The sequence below is a fragment of the Alosa sapidissima genome, chromosome 1, assembly GCF_018492685.1.
Source record: "Alosa sapidissima isolate fAloSap1 chromosome 1, fAloSap1.pri, whole genome shotgun sequence".
In the NCBI taxonomy this organism is placed as follows: Eukaryota; Metazoa; Chordata; class Actinopteri; order Clupeiformes; family Clupeidae; genus Alosa; species Alosa sapidissima.
In genome coordinates, this window is record NC_055957.1 from 11,183,494 (window position 1) to 11,203,441 (window position 19,948).

The 19,948-nt window shown below is 43.3% G+C and overlaps 1 protein-coding gene across 2 annotated transcripts in view; it reads left to right on the forward strand.

The window, feature by feature from the left end:
- The window catches only part of gpr158b (G protein-coupled receptor 158b), a 45,038-nt gene that overhangs the window by 12,222 nt on the left and 12,868 nt on the right, over positions 1-19,948 (forward strand). For both annotated transcript variants that reach the window (XM_042110430.1, XM_042110438.1), the window contains 3 exons: positions 10,172-10,274; positions 15,018-15,226; positions 15,441-15,509. In XM_042110430.1, the coding sequence (XP_041966364.1) occupies positions 10,172-10,274; positions 15,018-15,226; positions 15,441-15,509 (381 nt within the window). The remainder of the gene's footprint in view (positions 1-10,171; positions 10,275-15,017; positions 15,227-15,440; positions 15,510-19,948) is intronic.

Below are 19,948 nucleotides of genomic sequence, written 5' to 3' on the forward strand. Positions count from 1 at the left end.
CATTGTAATTTATGGGGTTGAAACTTGTTTATTCATGCTTATTTACAGTTCTAGTATGATATGGCATAGATTTTTCACATTTATTTTTTATTGTAACACATCAGGAAGCTTTTATCTTTTATGTCCTCATTTGAGGACATCGGGACTTAAAATGTGTGCTTCCAGATTGCTTCCACATAATAGACCTATGGTGCTAGTTCTAAAAGTTAGCAGTTTTCAATACACACATGCACACACTCACACATTTTGCATTGTTTTTTGCATTTTGCACATTGCAAATGTTACTAAATTGCCCACTCTTTTTAGTAAATAGTTCACTCATTTTACTAAACTGTGAGCTCATTTGACAAAAATAGCTAATTTTGCTAAATCATGTATAGATTGTGCACTGAATTTAGCAAATGATGTGCTCAGTTTCGTAAATAGTGTGTTCATTTTACTAAATTGTGGGTTCATTTAGCTAAATTGTAATTGTACTTGATTTTAGTAAAATGAGTGCACATTATCTTCGTTTTGATATACACACAAAATATCTTGCAATGACACCTCCTGGGTGCCATACTATCACACACACACACACAAACACACTATTATTTTGCATTATTTTGCACATCCTTGAATTTAGTGTTTAATTTCATTGTTTATGTTTTTGTTACTTTTTAAAAAAACAAAAAAAATCTATTGAAATACATAGGTGCACTCTCTCACATATACCTGTGTATACACGCATGCACGCACGTGCGCGCGCACACACACACACACACACACTAACAAACACACACACACACACTTTGTACTTTTGTTTTACTCTGAACTCTGTTCTATTCTGATGAAATAAACAGAGTTACACTTTGTTACACAATGGTGATTAAAGCCCTCCTTACACTGACAGACTTTGGAAAGATTTGCAAAGATTTTTGAAAGACTACAGTCTTAGACCCTCTCACATCTAAAGACAAGTAGTAGAGTTTTAAGTCACAGACTATGATTTTGCAATGACTAGGGATCTTGCAGGGTCACTATTTACAAGACTGCAACAAGATTCCTTTAAATTATTACCCATTGTGCAATAGATAAACAGGAACTGAAATGATAGCCTACTAAACTCAAAGTCGTATTTTCGTGTTTCTGCAGCATTGTTTCATGCGTGACATCCCTAACCGATATAGAGTTGTTCTGTCACGTGGAAGAGCCGACTAAATATGTATAAGAAATGACAAATATTATAAGAATAACAAATAGGCTACAGCTGTCGCCTACTTTGCCCCTTCCTGTTTGTTGTTGGAGAGAGGTCACTATTGGTTTTTATAGTTCACGTCACTATTTGCATGAGCCACGACTAGAAAGACTTGCGATAATATCAAACATGTTTGATATTGTCGTAACGGCAAAACTAGAAAAGGACTGACTCCGACTGACTTAAAACCGCTAAGATTGGCACCTTACACTTAACGATCTAGTTGACGGGAGCGCGCCACGATTCCAGTACAACTCCCATGATTTCTGTCTGACTTTGGAAATTTAGTCGCCGACTATGAAAACGGACCAAAATCGTACAATGTAAGGCCGCCATTAGTTGTGTTTTCTGGTAAAATAGACCCAATGTCCTCAAATGAGGACATCACTTTTCTCAAAAACTACCTGATGTACAGAGGTGAAATATATTTTGTATACTCATGAAGCCCTAATAAACCAAAATAACTGAGAGAAATAAAAAAATGCATTAAAATTTATACCCCGGGTCTCAGGAGGTTAAGCGATTAAGTTTCTTAATTTTTTAATTAATCATGGTTGTGTGTTACATCTGCCATTCCCTTTAGGAGCAAGGAGCGCAAAATCAAACTGTGTTGTTATTTTGATGATGAGTTAGCGCATCTCTGCAGAAGGAATCTGCATCTTGCTTTTCTGAAACAAGTGTGTGTGTGACAAGCAGTGTATACACGCATCTCTGCACATTTTTTTTTTTCTTTTTTTTTTTTTCTTTTTCGCATGTCCAAATTTCCGTCAAGGATTCCCGGGACACTGAAAGACCGGGGTAGACGAAACTTGGTGGGCATGTAACCCCATATGGATAGCATGGAACCATCGTTTTTCGTTTTGATCTGTTTTTTTCTTTTTGTGGAAAAATGTGCTGGACTGGGCGGCGGTCATATTTTGTACCGCTCTGCGGTACATCTAGCTTACTTTCACTACAGACTGACAAGGGGTTACAATCGAAAACAGCCTGAAAAAAGTAACACTTAGCCCAATAATATTGAATAATGAAACAATACAAATCCTAAGGACATTCATCCAAGCACACCAGGGTTTGCAGGGACTGCGCAGTGCGCAAGGTTCATTTGACAACTTGTCAACTTGTGTGCCTGACAGAATAATGATCACGGCGTCTGGTGTAAACTAGCAACAAGACTTGCATCGCGTCTGGCACAACAGTGGGCTGGATGTAAGATAGGGGCCCTAGCATTTAGCAATTTTGGATTATATTTAGTCAGTGTGTGACAAGGGTGAGCAGGATGTCCAGTGTCCTGACCAACCTCTTGTGGCAGCTTTGGGCCTGTGTGTGTCTCTCTCGTAAAAAATGTCCCTGCATTGTCATTTCTGTAAAAAATCACCAGATTCAGGGAAAGATAAAAAATATTAGATATTTTGTTTAAGAAACTGTGCAAAGCTGGATAGTAGTGATGTAATGATGCACAGTACAACCGGTTCAACCGCTTCAGATAAAAAAAAAAAACAATCGTGATGCAATTTTTAAACAGAATAGGGCGTAATCTGCTTTTGATTTCACTTGTTCGATGTCAGACATCAGTACATGTTCAGTTGTTGGTCGGTTGTTCAGAGTGATAAAACACAGACATCCCGATCATTGGCAACGATAGTAAAATTGGGAGTCAGATTGGTGAAAAGATTATTCCAAATGAAAAAAAAACCTCATCGCTGGATAATACTGGGACACAACAAGTTCAGACTTTGTTTTCCTCTCTGCTTATATAAATAAAGGAATATTTTTTAGACATAATTTGTCTGTAGTTTATTCTGTTAAAATAAAAAATAATGAGAAAATCTAACTTAAAATTGTGAATTGTACCAAATCATGAGTTGAGTGTATGGTTACATCCCTACTGAATAGTTAAGGTCTAGACCCTAAAGGCTATGCGTTATGCTTCGATATTACAGTTTTTCTCGATTGCTTTTACCTGCTTATGGAAACTGGGATCCACTTGGTCTTCATGGTCTTCACACTTTCTTTGTACAGCAGAAGTCATCTCTTGCGAATGTGTTCACACGATTTCATTGGGTTCACACAGTTCTCACATCCTTTTGCAAAACAGTTAACACAGATGTCATTTAAAGTCCCCAAACTCTATTGGTTTCCCCCGTGCTAAACAAAAGGAAAACATCTTTTCACAGATGGTACAGATTCCTTGCACAAGTCTGAAACTCTGATACGCCTGTGTGGAACTCCTTTGCACAATTCTTGAATCAGCAATCATTCATTATCTATAAGAGAGATGCCATGTCTGTTCTGTGTTGCTATTTGCAAGTGAATCTACAGTAATGCACATTTAGACAAAGTACTGTATTGCCTATTGCCTAGAAAACAGTACAAAAGGTGTTTACTGTAGGTGTATTTCGATAAAAAATGACAAGTTGTAGTTCAATGAAATTTGTCTTGCCTAGGTGTTTACTGTAGGTCTTACATGTCAATGACAGTTACATCTTGGGAGGAATTAATAAATTATTTTTTATTCAGTAGCTTCTACATTTTGCCTTTTCACAGTTTTTTTCTGATACCAGAAAAATGAGAAAGAAATACAAGGATACAAGGATACAAGGATACAAGGATACAAGGAAGTTTATTGTCACATGCATATAGTTACTGGAAGTAAGAAATGCAGTGAAATTATGTCTGGTGTCAGCCTATTTGTGCATTAATGGGGGGGGTAAAAAGTGCAGTAGAAGAGGGGTTTAGTAGATTAAGTGGCAAGGGCTGCATAAAAAAGGTGGGGGAGGATTGGGATTGGGTGGGGGGCACCAACAAGGAAATGGAACAGACATAGCAAAAATGCTCATTTTGAGAACTAGATTTTGCATTTAGTTGTCCAGTGTGTAATTATTGATTGAAATCACACAGTGATTTGACGACAGAATGTGTTGTTTGAAGGCAAGATTTGCTTTTGCTGCATGTTTTAAGTGTTTTGAGAGAGTAAAATGTGTCATTTTGGCCAGAGTGCTTTTGTTCAGACATGGGTGTTAACTGTTCTGAGAATGTCAGAGTTGACACAAGCAAGTAAGCCTGAGTAAACATCGCTGTTCAGTGATGGTGAACTGGGGGCGGTTATCTGCTTTAATTTCTGAGAACAGCGATACAGTATATAGATCATATCCTTAAAAAAACATACGTTTTATAAACTGACTAGGCAAATCATATGAATTGCTACCGCAAACCAATCAAAAACTCAAATTAGCGTCATCTGACTTGTAGTCTGCCAATGAAGAAGCAGACGAGAATCATTTACAAACCAACACCATCCTATGCTGTCTTTTCACACTTTTATGTTGGCATATTGTATGTAGCATTTACTGTGGTAGCCAATTATGTATGCCACATACAAAAGATTGTGGGAGATAAGATTAGGGCAATTTCCCCTAGTTGCCTTGGTTAGAAAATGAGGTTTCTCCCAGGTGCTTGTATGCACTCTAGATTGAAACTTCAGACACAAATCTCTCAACTGACCTCTTTTTTACAGAGCTCTCGAGGGAGATCAATGCCCCTCTACTCCAGTGGATGGAGTGTGTACTATGGAGGTGTTTAGTGTCTACCTGAGAGCTACTATATTATTCCTAATAATCACCATGACTGAATTCAGGTCACTGTCATTAAAAATGAACCTCTTTGGCAGTTCCCATGGAAAGGTCTGCTTGAAAAAACAGCACGTTGAGCTGGATCCAACGCTATGGCCTTCCGTATTGATTTTCATTCAAGCTCACAAAGATCAGTGGAGTTATTCTCAGAGTATGCCAGTGAAAGTGTGACTGCATACAGTAGGGAACAGGGGTATAGCCTCAACAACATATTGTGGGATGTATCATATACAGCATCTACATAAATGCATACACACATACACACACACACACACACACATATATATACATACATATACATACATACGTGCATACATATATAATTTGAATTCCATTTGCGTCAATTCAGAATAAATATAAGGTGTACAGATGTAACAACTGCTCGGACATGATACAGTAATATGACTCTGTTGACAATAATGAAACAGATACACAACACCTCCATCTCCAAATGTGGTGACTTCCAATAATAGATGAGATTGAACAGTACAAACCCAGTTGCTTTGCTTCCACTTCCACAACTAAACTATCCTGACACACACAGAGACACACACACATACCTACACATAGACAAATACAAGATACTCTCTCTCTTTCTCACACACGCACACACACATATATTCATGCATTCATACATACAGTACATACAGTAGAGATGCACGCCTTCCTTTTGCTTAATTGTTAGTGACAAAAACAGGTTTCATATGACATGTCTGGCTGTCAGCTGTGGCCATCTCCTTTCTTTAAAAGATGTGCTGAGTTATGTTTGCTCATAGAAAGAGCTTCAGCCATCTGTCCCATTCTGTGGCCCAAGAGATCTACCTGGAGAAATAGATCATAGAAATACTGCATGTCCTTGCCAAAGAGAGTCTGGCTCTCTTGTGAATCCATCAGGCAGGCTTCAGCCAGAAATTAATTATGTGTGGATGCACCATTCCAAATACGCCAGCAGCAACGGCAACCATTTTGATAGCTTTTAAACGGCCTCATCAGTCAGTGGAGCCTTTCCCTTCATATCACAGGGAATTCAGGGGGAGACAGTCTCCGTTCCACAGGGAGCACGCCTGATTGTACTGCTTTTAGGGTTTCTTGCTTTCAGCTTTATTTATAGATCTGTGTGTGGATCTCAGCCGGCTGGCTGGCTCTTTTCCTTGTGCATGTCCAAGCCAGGCACAGCTGAGGAACGAGAAACAGACGAGGAAAGGCCCAGTGCACAGAAGAGAGGCACCCAGCTCTCTGCCTGATTAGAATGTTCCTGAACAGTATGATACAAAGTGAATGTTGATACAGACAGTCAGCGATTATATTTCATACATAATGCTATGCTTTTTTTAGCCCAGTTAACAGAATCAATTTGAGACATGATTAGTAAGGGATAATGTATTGTCCCCCGGTAATTATCAGAAAATAAGTCCCGACAGGGTGAACAGAACCCCGACGCGCAGCGGATGTTGTCGGGTGTGTGATGGTTTTTGTGTGAAGAAGTGATTTGAGCGGAATTATATGTTTTGTCGGATCTTCAGATTGCCTGTAGAGTTTGTGATGAAACTGTGATGGCTGTTGTTGCTATGTGCATTCAAAGCCCCATTCAAAGGTTGTTGCATACCAGAGACTCTTCTGCGAAATGACCATACAGATCCAAACACACTGGGCATCCACAGGGGAGGCCAAGTAATGCACTTGCAGCCTTCACCCAACGGAAGTGTATTTTTAGTGTATTTGACAGTGTGGCGGGAATAGCTATCCCCAGCCCTGACCCACTCCCCCGTTTCATATGACCCCTTCTGACCGTGAGCGCATAGTGAGCAGCCTGAGGGGACCCTGGTGTGTACTTTCACTCAGTCTCCTCTCTGTGTGGTAGTCAACCTCATTTCCCCACTCTCCCGTCCAGAGAGGAAAGGCCCCATGCCTTTGCAGCTGCTCTGGGTGAACTTATGCATAGATAAGGCAGCTGTAGGTAGCTGCAAGATGGTACCTTGCCGTAGGAAACAATTTTGTCTTGTTGGCTTTGAAATAAGGTATGTCGATGTGACGAGAGGATGTTCACTAGCTTTCCAAAGTAGACTGTAAGCTTCCCTGCATGTAATGGCCACAGAAATCACATAGTCTTAGAGCATTGGCCAATTAGAAAAGTGCATGGTTTCTACATAGAAACTGCTCTCATGTTTCTTAGGGAATGTTCTAGAATAATTAAGAAGTGTATGGCATGACTCCTTTAACCAGTGGCACCATCATGATTTACACTTGCTTGCATCTTACAGTATTTCATTTCATTTGTTAAAGTCTTTAAACAGTTAAACGTATAGGTTTCCATGTTATTACATTTGAACATGCACTGATTTGTCTGTAAGCACTGATTTGAGTCCAGTCCTGCTGCTCCGTGCAGTAAATAGGTGTCATTACTTTCACAGCCGGTTTCCGCAGCACCTTTTCATTGCCTTTCCAAATCGCCTGCCAGCCAGTGCACCACTGTAAACAGATACTGAGATGTGTACACAATGCTGCGCAAGCGCAAGTGTTTGCGTCTCATCTCCCCATCTCCTCGAACTGCTCCTGACATTGTTATTGAGTTAAAACCCCTCTTAGAGCAGGACCGCTAGTGCCCTAGGAGTCCCTGAGATCTCATTAGTCCTTTCGTCTCGGATGTTTTTTCATCCTGAAATTAGGATCTGAACTCTTTAGCGAAATCAGCAAGGCACTGCATAGACCTTCAGCCTAAGCAGAGGCAGGCCTGCGAGTCATCTGGATCAATTGCGTGATCCCTGCTCTATTTATTTCAGATTGAGTGTTCCAGACTTGCAGGGCTGCTGGTGAAATGTGCAAGATGTTCTGGGCTTTCTTGCTCCTATCACAAAGGGAAGTGTTCTGCCTGTGCGAGGTTTAAATCATAGTGACTTCTGCTATACTGGCTCTGAAGACAGTGACATTTAAGTATGCATCAGCATTCCAGCATTTGCCAGTACATTGGTGTGCTAACAAACAACAGAAAGAAGAAACGATTTAATTTTGGGATATCATAATGGATTTTGGGCCCTATTTTGACGATCAGAAACGCAGCGCATCCCTATAGTGTATTCTTATCACAACGCAAAGTTTATCTTATACTCAAATCTTTTGCCATGTCCTTCTCTTTTATTAAACAATGCGCCCAGGGATGTGGCAATTACCGACATAAGGTGTGGTCTGGTGCATTATCTAAAAATCGCTATCTTACACCATCTAAAAAGCATTGCCACTGACCAAGAAAAACCTGGTCTATAGTGAAAGGCGCATATGAAGCACAGTTGAAGACGCACTGTCACTAGATGTAAGCAGCAACTCCTCTGCAGGATAAATGTCCTTAGATTTTTTATTCAGTCATTCGAACATTATTGGGGTAAGTGTTGCTTTTTTTAGGCTATGTTTTCGATGGTAACCCATTGTCAGTCAATAGTGAAAGTTTCACTTTGCCTATGAGTTCAAATAATAGACGAGTGCAGATGTGTGTAGGCTATACTCTAGGTTTTAGTAAAGCAAGGTTAAGTGGATGTCAGGACCACTTGGCTCAAAGTACAGCTGTCATAGGGGAGACCACACTGAATGTAATGTTTAAAGAATATGCTGGTTTATTAACGAATGATTTGCATAAGTCAGTAAGTGGGAAGTCAACCAAAAGTGTTGTGCATATCAGTATGTGTAAGAATAAGGCCAAAAGGTAAACGGGCACGGAGCGAGGACCGCAGCCAGCCCTTCGTCGTCATACCTGAGCAGCAGAAAGAGAGCGAGGAGACTGAAGGCAGTGATTTTAAACACCCTCTCATCATCCCACCAATTAGCCCTGCACGGCCCACCGCAACAGCTCCATAAAGGCGACACAGAGCAGCAGCAGCAGCAGACAATGCAGGCCAGATTACCCACGCAGGGCCAAGCCAGGGAGAGACACACCCAGCATGGCAGATTCCTTCAAATGCGCCGCTGACTATCAAAATACCGATGCGCTGTTTGAAGTGGTGCTGCTTGCTTGGTTTAAAGGACGCTACGCCCAAAACACACCCATGACTGATACATAAGATCCGCATTTTTGCACCAAGCGCCCGACATTTGATAACAACACCACCCAGAATGTGGACTGGACAAACCCAGATGTTTTAGATTGCCTTACTGCCAGAGACAGGTACTACCGCATCTGCTCCAACCATTCACTAAACCAGCTTACCGGTATTCTAATTAGCACTACTCATCAGCCAGAAAGATGAGCTAATTAGTGAAAACACCTGTGTTAAGTGCACAAAATATGCATCTTATGTTAATCTACTGCAGAAAGCAGTTTTTAGGTAGTCTACCACATATTGTTCCAACCACTCATTAAATCAGCAGATAATTAGCACAACTCTTCGGCCAGGCAGATCAGCTAATTAGTCATATCATTGAATCGGATTAGACCATTAGCATCACCCCTGTTAGCACCACGTTTAAAAGTGACTAAGATTTCCGGTAATTTTCCTATTTAAAACTTCTCAAGTAGTAGTATATTTCAAAAAATAGGTTTCAAACCTATAGGTGTTTCCAAACAAATCAAAAGTTGGGTTTGTATCCAACTTTTTAATGGGGATTTTGACCATTTGAATAAGAAGTCCTGACTTAGAACTTGAAATGTTCTTCTCAGAAAATACTCAGAAATTTGATTTGCTTTGGGGATGTGGATTAACTCTAGAGTCGCATAGGCTATAACATGATTAAAGTTGATGGAAGCAACTTATTCACATAAATTTGCATTTGTTTCATTTATACCTGCATATTTCCATAAACCTTGTTTTTTTATCCAGAAGCTGATCAGAACTCTTCCCTAAGGAGAATTACCATATTTAACTTGCATAAATGTAGATGGAAACGCATAATGATGCGCAAATAATTGAGGCAAATTTTCATGAATGCACATAGAATGTGGAAACCCAGATGCTGATTTTGGTTTAAAGGGTCTTAAAGAACAAAAGGAAATCCACTAACATCACAGAGCAAGAAAAACCACAGAAAAAGACAGCCTGTCCTAAAAACACATGTAGGCATCTGTCGTATTTCTGCCTGTGTTGACATTTAGAGCATATTTCCCCCTATTTGTGCTCTGACAGCCTCAACCCAGAGCCTGCCATTTTCAAAGCATCATCTGAGAAACTCAAATATTGGGCTAGGTTGGCTGGCTCATCGTTCATCTCCCATCTCTGTTTGTCTCATCCTGTCTTATTTACTCACACCTTTTTTTAAACGCCTCTCTCTCTCGTTCTCTCTCTCTCTCTCTCTCTCTCTCTCTCTCTCTGCCCTGCTGTAGTGCAAGCCAATCATGGGCCATGGGTTTGTCCTGGACAAGTACAAGTGCCAGTGCAAGAGAGGGTTCTACCATCCCAGTCGAGTGGCGCTCAATGGCTTTTCAAGTAGGTGCCAATTAGATGCTCTTCTTATAATCTTATTGTTGCTCTTAGCTTCTTTCCATTTTAGATTTAGAGTGTTTTATGCAGTATGAAATATGTTACTGACAGATTGCGTGAGATTGCAATCCAGATGTGAAATAAATATATGATGTACAACTTCAAGAGAAATACACAGAGCATACAAGGTATAGTGGACATCATCTCTATGACATTGTCAGGGTTAGAGTGATGTTTTTGAATGATAGGTTGTGAAAGACGTCAATGATGTACATGTAAACTAAATAAAGCAAGTCCTTTTTGCCCTTCACAGCCATGCTCTAGTCTATACACATTCACCCAACCTCCCACACACACACCCGTACAGTCACACACACACACACACACACACACCTTCCACCACACACACCTTCCACCATCCCCAATCAGCCGCCCCACTCACAAACACATAGATTTTCCACTGCTCCTCAATCCTCACCCCACACACACACACACCACACACACACACACACACACACACACACACACACACATACACACACACACACACACGCACATGCACACCTTCCACTGCTCCCCAATCCTCACCCCACAGAAAAACACACACACACACACACACACACCCTGTCAGTCCTGTGGTTCCATTGTAACAGTGGTGGTGCTGTGTTTTTCCCAGTTTGAGTCAGATTGCTCCTAGCTGTGTGTCAAAGTGTCCTTGATAAAGACACTAAATCTCCATTTCCATCCAGAGGGCAGGATTCAGGGATTTGTATGGCAGCCATTGCTGCCTTGGAATGTAATGTGAGGGATGTAGTCTGAATGCACTCAATTTAGCAGCAAAAGAATAGGCTAATGCTAACACAATGCATCTAACAGTAAGAACAAACCATAGTAAACAATAAATCAACATTTTACTGGACCATAGATACCAAGAGATCTGTTCAACCATTTAAGCCTGCTCAACCCTAAAGTGACACTGCAACACATTGCAATACATCACGCCTTCTGTGCAGTAAACCCCCCAATTGGAAATCCAATCCATTTGTGCCCATCTTTAAAATAACATTTGATTTGAGACTGCATCAGTACAGAGGATTCTAATTAGAGGGAACTAAACTACAGTAACTTTAGGGACACTTCAAGCTCTCAGAAGGACAAGGATGGAGCAGAAGAGATTCGGGCAGCTCTACGCAGATCATTAACTTCATACAGAGTGCAATGCACATTTACTCACTAAGGCTATAGAGTAAATAAGTGCTAATGACGCCAATTGGATGCCTGTGCTTCAGCTTGATCCCCACAGGAGGCAGAAAAGTGACAGTTATGGCTGCTGATGAGATTGGAAGGGGAGTTATTGATCCGTTTGTAATGGTCCTTTATGGCTTAATTACAGCTTTAAAGGCTGACCGATCAGTCAACTTTATTTCTAATTCACAGTACGACACCTCACCTTTATTGTGGATTGCACTTTACTTCATCCACATTCTGCTCTGTTTCAAGTGGAACCGAGTACACCTGTAGGAAGCTGCTAACAATTAGATTAGCTCTTCTCACTGTGTAGCATTGAATGCGCTCTGTCCACACTGAATCCTTTAAATATGTCCTTCTATCGTGTCCTATTTCTCATTCAAAATAGCATAGCAACACGAGAGACAGAAAAGAAAAAGAAAAGACAATAGAGACTGGGTGTCTAGCAAAAGTTCTGCTCAGAAAAGCAGGATTGTTTTGCGTCGCTTACATTTAGGACATTCCAAACAGTGTCATTAAACTGATTTGATCGCTAACGATTGCTTGCATTTCATGTAGTTGATTTGGTGTCATTGTAAGGATATTGTGTGAATGGAGAAGACGTTCTTACTGGATTCCTGCTTCACAGACTAGCCACCACCCCCCATTTACCATTCAGTTCAACCCCCAAAAAAGCTGGAGCTGTGGCCTCTCCCTGGCAGACCGTCAGACTAATCCGGTCAGGGTTTGTCACCCCCCCCCCCCCCCCCACCCCTCCCCTACAAGTGATATGTCCTGCAGAGGTCAGCGATGGATGCAGACGAGCAGCCGGAGGTGCCGTGTGACATGACTCATGGATTAGAGCGGTGGAGAGGCAAGGGGGTTCACACAGCGGACAGCAGGGAGTGCTGAGACACAGGGCACTCCCACTGGCCCAAGGCAAACCATGTGTGTGTGTGTGTGTGTGTGTGTGCGTGTGTGTGTGTGTGTGTGTGTGTGTGTGTGTATGTGTGTGTGTGTGTGTGTGTGTGTGTGTGTGTGTGTGTGTGTGTGTGTGTGTGTGTGTGTGTGTGTGAGAGAGAGAGAGTGAGAGAGAGGGGGGTGGGGTGGGGAGAGCTGCAGGGAGAGATATAAAAAAGCCAGAGGTAGAGATACAGTATATGCACATGAGGAAACAGAGAATGTGAGAGGAATTTCTAAAAGCCCAGTCGTCTGTATATGTGTCTCAGCTCCTCCTCCTCCTCCTCCTCCTCCTCCTCTCTCATGGGGCACACAAAGCCACCGGCTCGTCCTCCTGCAGTCACTCATGTCCTCCTTCCTCTCTCTGACCACTCACTGAAGAACACGGCTCAAAACGCTCCTCTCCCCATGAAAACGACGTGACCCTCGACCAAAACGCACTTCAGACACTCAGCGCAGAGGTCTCGCTGGGTGAAAAATCGCCTCCTTGATCATTTATGGATGTTCTGGTGCTGAGCGACCAATCGTTATAATCAGAGCAAATTAACCAGGGGAGATCACAGAGATAAAAGAGTGCTCAGAATAAATGATTGAATGAAGACTGGAGTGAAGTCCGGCTCCCTCAGTGCTGAAGTGCTCGCTGTTGCCGCGGGTGTTACTCAGGCCCTGCCCACCTTGTGAGCGCACTCATAAACATGAAGAGAGCTAAAAATAGCTACTGAGTCACTGCTCACCATTCAGACTCCGCTGCCTCTTAATGAAGAGATAGAGAAAGGGGCTTGATTTGCATGAGAGAGAGAGAGAGAGAGAGAGATGAGGGAAGGACTGAGGATGAGGCTTCATCTGGCAGCTTAGACTGAGCTGTCGGGAGTGCTTCCCAAATCATGCCCTCGCACTGCTGGAGTTCTTGGATGGACACTCGTGAAGTGCACAGCTGAGGAGCAGACATCAATTGTGCACGTCCCAGCGCCTCGTCAGCCAGAATGGGAGCTGCTCTGCTGTGCTGTGCCTTGCTGTGCCATGCTGTGCTGTGCCTTGCTGTGCCATGCTGTGCTGTGCCTTGCTGTGCCATGCTGTGCTGTGCTGTGCTGTGCCGTGCTGTGCTGTGCCGTGCCGTGCTGTGCTGTGCTGTGCTGTGCTGTGCTGTGCCGTGCCGTGCCGTGCTGTGCTGTGCTGTGCTGTGCCGTGCCGTGCCGTGCTGTGCTGTGCGCAGCAAATTGGAATGTGGTTAGGAATGACTCTGTGGCTCCTGCTGCTGCCTTAAGTGCCCTGCATGAGGGCAGTGGCAATGCATCCTGCTGGTTTCACCCACGCCGGGTGGCACAGGGACAGAGGACAAAAATGGAGATTGACAGACACAGTAAAAAGACCATTTGGGGATTACGGGAGAATAATTGCCTCTGGCTGAGCACCCAACATGATTAAAAATGCTGTGGGGATGAAGAATACCACATATAATTATGAGCCAATTGCATCTTTGTTTTTGTTTTTCTGCGAGACCAATTACATGGTTAAGTGATTTAGTTAAATAAATCTGGTGAATCTCTGCAACATAAGGTCTAATTCTTACCCCCCCCCCCCCCCCCACACACACACACACACACACAAACACACACATGATGATCACCACCCTTTTCTATGTCAGTACAATCATTTTCCAGAGTGATATGCAGAAAATACTGAACTGCATCCTGTGCATCCAGTAGAGGTACTGTATATGGTACAGTAAACAGGTCACACTTAACTTGGAAAGCCCCCTTCAACTGTCTGCAGATGCTCATATTAACAAAGGATCTGTTGACACTCTTAACTAAAATGTATGGTTAAGTTAAGTAAAGGTGCCATGTGTAATGTCTGCCAAAAATCAATTCATACTCCACATTCCATAAAAGATGGGGGCAGTATACCTCCAGAAAGTGAGTTGGTCTACCCTAGAGTAACAACAGAAACGTGTATTGCAGTTTGGCTGGTGGTTATGTTGCCCGCATACCACCTCCTATGGCTGAAACTGGTATTATGACACCTGTTGGGCTGTGGCTAGTAATTTAGCATGCTAATTCAGGTTGATATCTCTGCAGCACTATACCTTGCCATTTTTTTAATGACATCATCACCCTTATTTCTTCTCATTCTTTTGATGTGTGTAGCTCATTTTTTGGATATTCTTACCTCAATTCTTACACATGGCACCTTTAAGGCTAGGGGTTATGTTTGGTTAAGGTGATGTTTAGTAATTGTACTGAAATGTATGGTTAAGGTTAAGGCTAGGGGTTATATTGGGTTAAGGTGATGTTCAGTTATTGTTCAACAACAATTTAATTTTACATACTGAACTTGAATCTCAACAGATGGTCTCTGTAGGCAGCCAATCCAAGTAAAGTGATACTGAGTAACAGTGGAGGAAAACATGGTACCTTACTCTCTAGTGCTTTTGATCACATTGAATTTCCTCATTGTTTTTTGTATTTATGGGTTTGATTGTAATTCCACAATAAGCCATTCTACAGCGGGTCCTTCTCCAGTGGCGTCTTCCTTTTACATTATGGTCGTTATTCAACTCAGGTAAAGAGCGGGGCTCTCATCGGGATGAGTCAGAGGTGTCCGGGAAGTGTCTGCCCTGTCAGGAGGGCTGCCCTTTCTGCCGGGACGACAGCCCCTGCCTGGCCCAGGAGGACGGCTCCCTGCGGCTGGCCATCGCCTCCTTCCAGGGCCTCAGCATGCTGCTGGACTTCATCGGCATGGTGGTGGTCTACCACTTCCGCCGGAACAAGGTACAGGGCCCTCGCTGCAGAATAGTTAAATAGCGCTCACCTCTCTTGAATGTTATTGCTGTTATGTCCATGGAAACAATCTAACACTGGGAAGAGAAGAAAGAACTTTCTACAGAAAAATATGTGTACTTTTGTTCATTGTTTACACTACAACTGATGTGCCTTTGTGGTAGCTTGTGATTCATACTTGCGCCATTTCTCTTTCCTCTCTCAGAGAATAAGAGCCTCTGGTTTGATTCTGCTGGAGGCCATTTTATGTGGAGCCTTGCTTCTGTACTTTCCAGTAAGTGTCAGATTTCACTCATGTCTTTTATCAATTAATCAATTATTCAGAGAATGTAACTTAAAAATACTGTGTGAGAACAGAAGACCCATGCAGGTGTATCCGCTAGCAAGTGAAGTTTTCACTTGTGTTAGTGCTGAGTCATATTGAAGTAAAAGTGCAATTGTTTTCCTTGTCATTGTATGAGGAGGCTGCTGCGAGGCTTCCTGGGGAGGCATGTATTCATATTCAGGCTTAGGCCACAGCAGGGTTTTTTATTTCCATAGCGGGTGGAGGTCTCTCAGACACAAGGGGAGAAACTCAGATGAAGGTCCCAGACGGTCTGAAGGCTGCCGTCTATAGCTTGTAGGCTGTAACCTCCACAGGGAATCCCACTGATTTCCGTATCCTTTCCCTCCAAAAGCCTTCCTCGTCACCGCCACCCTAGCCCGGGCCAGTTTTTTCCTGAGCTCGACATGTCGCATCCGACTGGGCCTGATCCTCCCCCTGTGAGCGGCTCGGATAGCTGCAGGCCACTCGGTGACGGGGATGTGGCTCAGAGGAGCGGAGCGTGGTTGGGGGATTTAAAAGTCTGATCCGATGACTCGAAACGTCTCCGCGTCTCCCTGGCTCCGAGCTTTATCTGAGTCTGTCGGGGGGGGCGGGGGGGGGGGGGGGGGGGGTAAGATGGGGTAGACCTGCAGAGAATCTGCCACACCTCTGTCAGCTTTGCCCCTCACCAACTTCCCTGCCCCACCAGCCCTCCCCTCCGTCTACTTTTGCCCTCATCCTCCTCGTCTTCGTCCCCACTTCTCTCCCTCTCTCTCTGGTGGAGCGCTACTAGAGGCCTGTCAGTGGGCTCTGATTTAGGGGCCGTTTATACGAGAACGATTGCGTAGGAAGACGACAAAATATTTCATCATAAGTGTCTTTCGTTTACACGGCGACCCCGCCATCGGGGCTTGAAGACGCAAAAATCTGAAGACTCCTTCCAGAGTGTAGAGTTTTGAAGACGACCTGTGTTGCATCTCCGTCTAAACGGCTAAACCAAAGATCCTTGATTACCTCTCTGGCTAAACTGTCAAATTAGAATGTCTGCGCGTGACGTACCGGGGTTCTATCACACCACCACCCAGCGGTCTGGAATGCATATCCAATCGAATATCACATACTCTTGCGTCTTCATATAAAATATATAAAGATTATATAAAGAGTATTATAAAAATATATTATAAAATATATAAAGAATATATAAAGATTTCCCCCTGAGAATGCTCGTCTAAACGCGAATAATCGTCACCGTATAAACGTAGCCTTAAATGCTTAGTCTGTGTGTCCCTGAGATACAGAATCCTCTGATTTACTCAGCAGCAAAGGCACCCCATGTCCTATGTCCCGTGTGTCTCCTGCTCTCACGTTCATAGGAACAAATGCCTCAGTGCTTGATACCCCCCTCTCTCTCTCCCTCTCTATTTCTTTGTCTATGTCTATCTTTCTCTCTTTCTCCTTCCCTGTTTCACTCTCTCCCTCCCTCTACCTTCGTCTGGTGTCTTTGGTGTCTGCAGCACTGTGTTCTGGCGTTTTTTCCCCCCTCCACCCAGCCCATCTGTGTCTGTCAACAGTTCTGCCTCTGAGAGACAGAAGCAGTGGGAAATTGTGTGTGTGGGTGTGTGTGTGTGTGTGTGTGTGTGGGGGGGGGGGGGTTGCAGGAAGGGGGGGGGGTCTTATAATGCAGAAGAAAATGCTGGAAAAATCTGCGCTATCCAAGGAAGCTGAAGTAATGACTCCCCTCTCAGTGCCATGAGTCACTTTGGATAAAAGCATTTGTTAAATCAATAGATGTGAGCACAGACGGCTTCACAGGTTACGCTCACGCTAGCACAGCTATGTGCTTGTGTAGTCTTTAATGGGGTGCCATTTTGAGTTCTTGGACGGCTTACAGTAATAACCACACAGAAGACTCTTCATGCTTTTTTCACGCAGATGCGTTTATGGCCAGTTCACCAGCTCTGAAGCACAAACTACAGTCAGGGAACTGGAAGACGAAAACGCTGAACACATGTGTGAAAGAGGTTCTAATCCTTTCCATACTCAGATTTAAACAAGGCAAACCCCACCCTGAAATGGAGGTTTCTGTCGTTTCATTTTTTTCCACCTTTTCTTTCGCAGGGCAGAAAAACTAAAATAGCAGCTCAGTCCTTACCTTGCTGCCCTATCAGAGAGCGCAGGGGGCAGGACTGCTCAGATATGTACATGCACTAAGCTGCCCTCACTGGACTGGGCTGTGCCTGAGCAGCGCTCTCCCTCCCTCTGCTCTGCTCCTGGCATGATGTGCAGCAGTCTCCGTGGTGGTGTTCTATTCATTTTTAACGAGTCCATCAAGTTCTAGTGCAACTTGTTTAAAAATAAATCCGCTGATTAATTAATGGAGGAGGGATGTGTGCATGTGCCTCTGTGAGTGAGTGTGTGTGTGTGTGTGTGTGTGTGTGTGTTTGTGTATGTGCGTGTGTGTGTGTGTGTGTGTGTGTGTGTGTGTGCGTGCGCGTGTGTTTGTGTGTCTATATTTGAGGATAGAGGAGGAGAAGGAGGTGATAGTAGGACAGAAGATGCTCCGATTCACTCGCTCGGTTTGAGTTCCTCACCTTGGCTGGAACCAATTGGTCACCCCATGCATCAATGCAGGGGAAACAGTGGCCTACATTCACCACAACCTATGTGAAAAGGTCTCCTTTTTTCCACCTTCTGATGTATATACAGGCAACACTCAGTGTAAATTGTCTGCCATCTCTATATTCTCATTGCTTCCTTGTGTCACTGGGTATTGTTGCCAGCAATTTTGTTGCCTGCTGTCGTACAAAAATGTGACTAAATATGGCTTCCAATTCCAATTGCTTCGTGAAAGTGAGCAAGAACTGGCTCACACCGAATGTAAACACGGTTATGTAAGCACCGTCGTTAAATCCTTCTCTGCCGAGTTTTTTGACACCCCTTTGTTGTTTGTTTCCACTCATCCCTGTCAGCCGGATGTTCCCTTCTCTCACTCTCCATTGCACGCGGAGAGTTATATCCTGGCAACACACTTAAATGACTTTGGATAATGAGCCCTTATCTTCGTCCCCAAACGTAATGACTACTGAAAGCCTTTGCCAGTGCTTGTGCATGTGGGCCTATTAATCTGCCTGGCTACGGCTGCGAGCTAATTGAATCTTTCTGCTGGGTGTAGGAGCACGGCAGCTGGGTGTTGTGGTATAGCAGCAGCAGCAGCAGCAGCGGCGGTGGTGGTGGTGGTGGCGGCGGCAGCAGTGTTTGATTACACTGACTGGGCGATTTCCCTGCTGGCACATTAAGACGCTCGCTGTGAAATCGGCAGATGTAGCAGTTGCTCTCCATTGGGGGAGAAAGAGGCACAGATGTAGCTGTCACTTCCTTCAATTATAGAGGAGTTCTCTCAGCCCGCAAATCATTTATGCATCTCTAGAAGTACAACAAAATTGGGAAGGGGACATAATGCTGGATTTATTTAGGGTTTTTGTGATGGGACAGTGCTTACCTATGCAAGTGATCGCCCGAGTTTAATGCCCCTTGACGGAGCAGAGAATGAAGCTTTCGTTGAGTATTCGTGGGACTTTATTATGAAGACCTAGTACCGAGACAAGCAAATAATATTCTTTTTAATTGCACCCATGGTAGCTCTCTAATTGCCCTATCAATAGTGAAAGGCATAGTCGGCAGTTGTGGCACAGTGACTATTTTGAAAGTCGTTAGTCAACCATCAAGTCATACACTACTTCATATTAATGTTCCCGCTGGGTGCTTTTACTTATAGAATGCACATTGTGTGCTGTCTTGTCAGGATTCATAAACAGCGTGGCATATCTTTGACCTGATTTGAACACATTTTTTAGGGACCACTTCATTTTTGCCTTAGTCAAAGGTGGTCACTGAAACCAGATTATATCCCAGTATTACAGCAGAAGTCTGTGAGGAGATTTTTCAGATACTATAGGTTGTCCTTAGAATGACTTGAATCCATCTTAAATGCAGTCACTTCAACAGTAGATGTCTCCATATCGTCTCTCCCTCAGGCGTTGATATAATTGCAATGTTAGCACTGGTAGCCTGAAGCTCTGTGGCCCAGCTATTGTAATGTTCAAATTGATTAGTTCAGTGCACTTTCTACATCTGAAATAATTGAATAGTTATTAATTACTCCTAATTTCTGCCACTTCATTAACCTCATTTATACAAGAGTCAATCAGTGGTAAGGGATATGTCCATGTGTCGCCACCACACCGTTGATGACATATGCTCTTACTGATTCAGTCACAGTTTTCAGTTTACGGTAGACCTAGACTGCTTGAGCTGATCTCAAGAGGGTGCTATCCATCAATAACAAAAGTCACATGTAGCGGCAGTGAACCAAGATACTGTGCTCTTTCTCAGGCATTAGTTTCCACTTT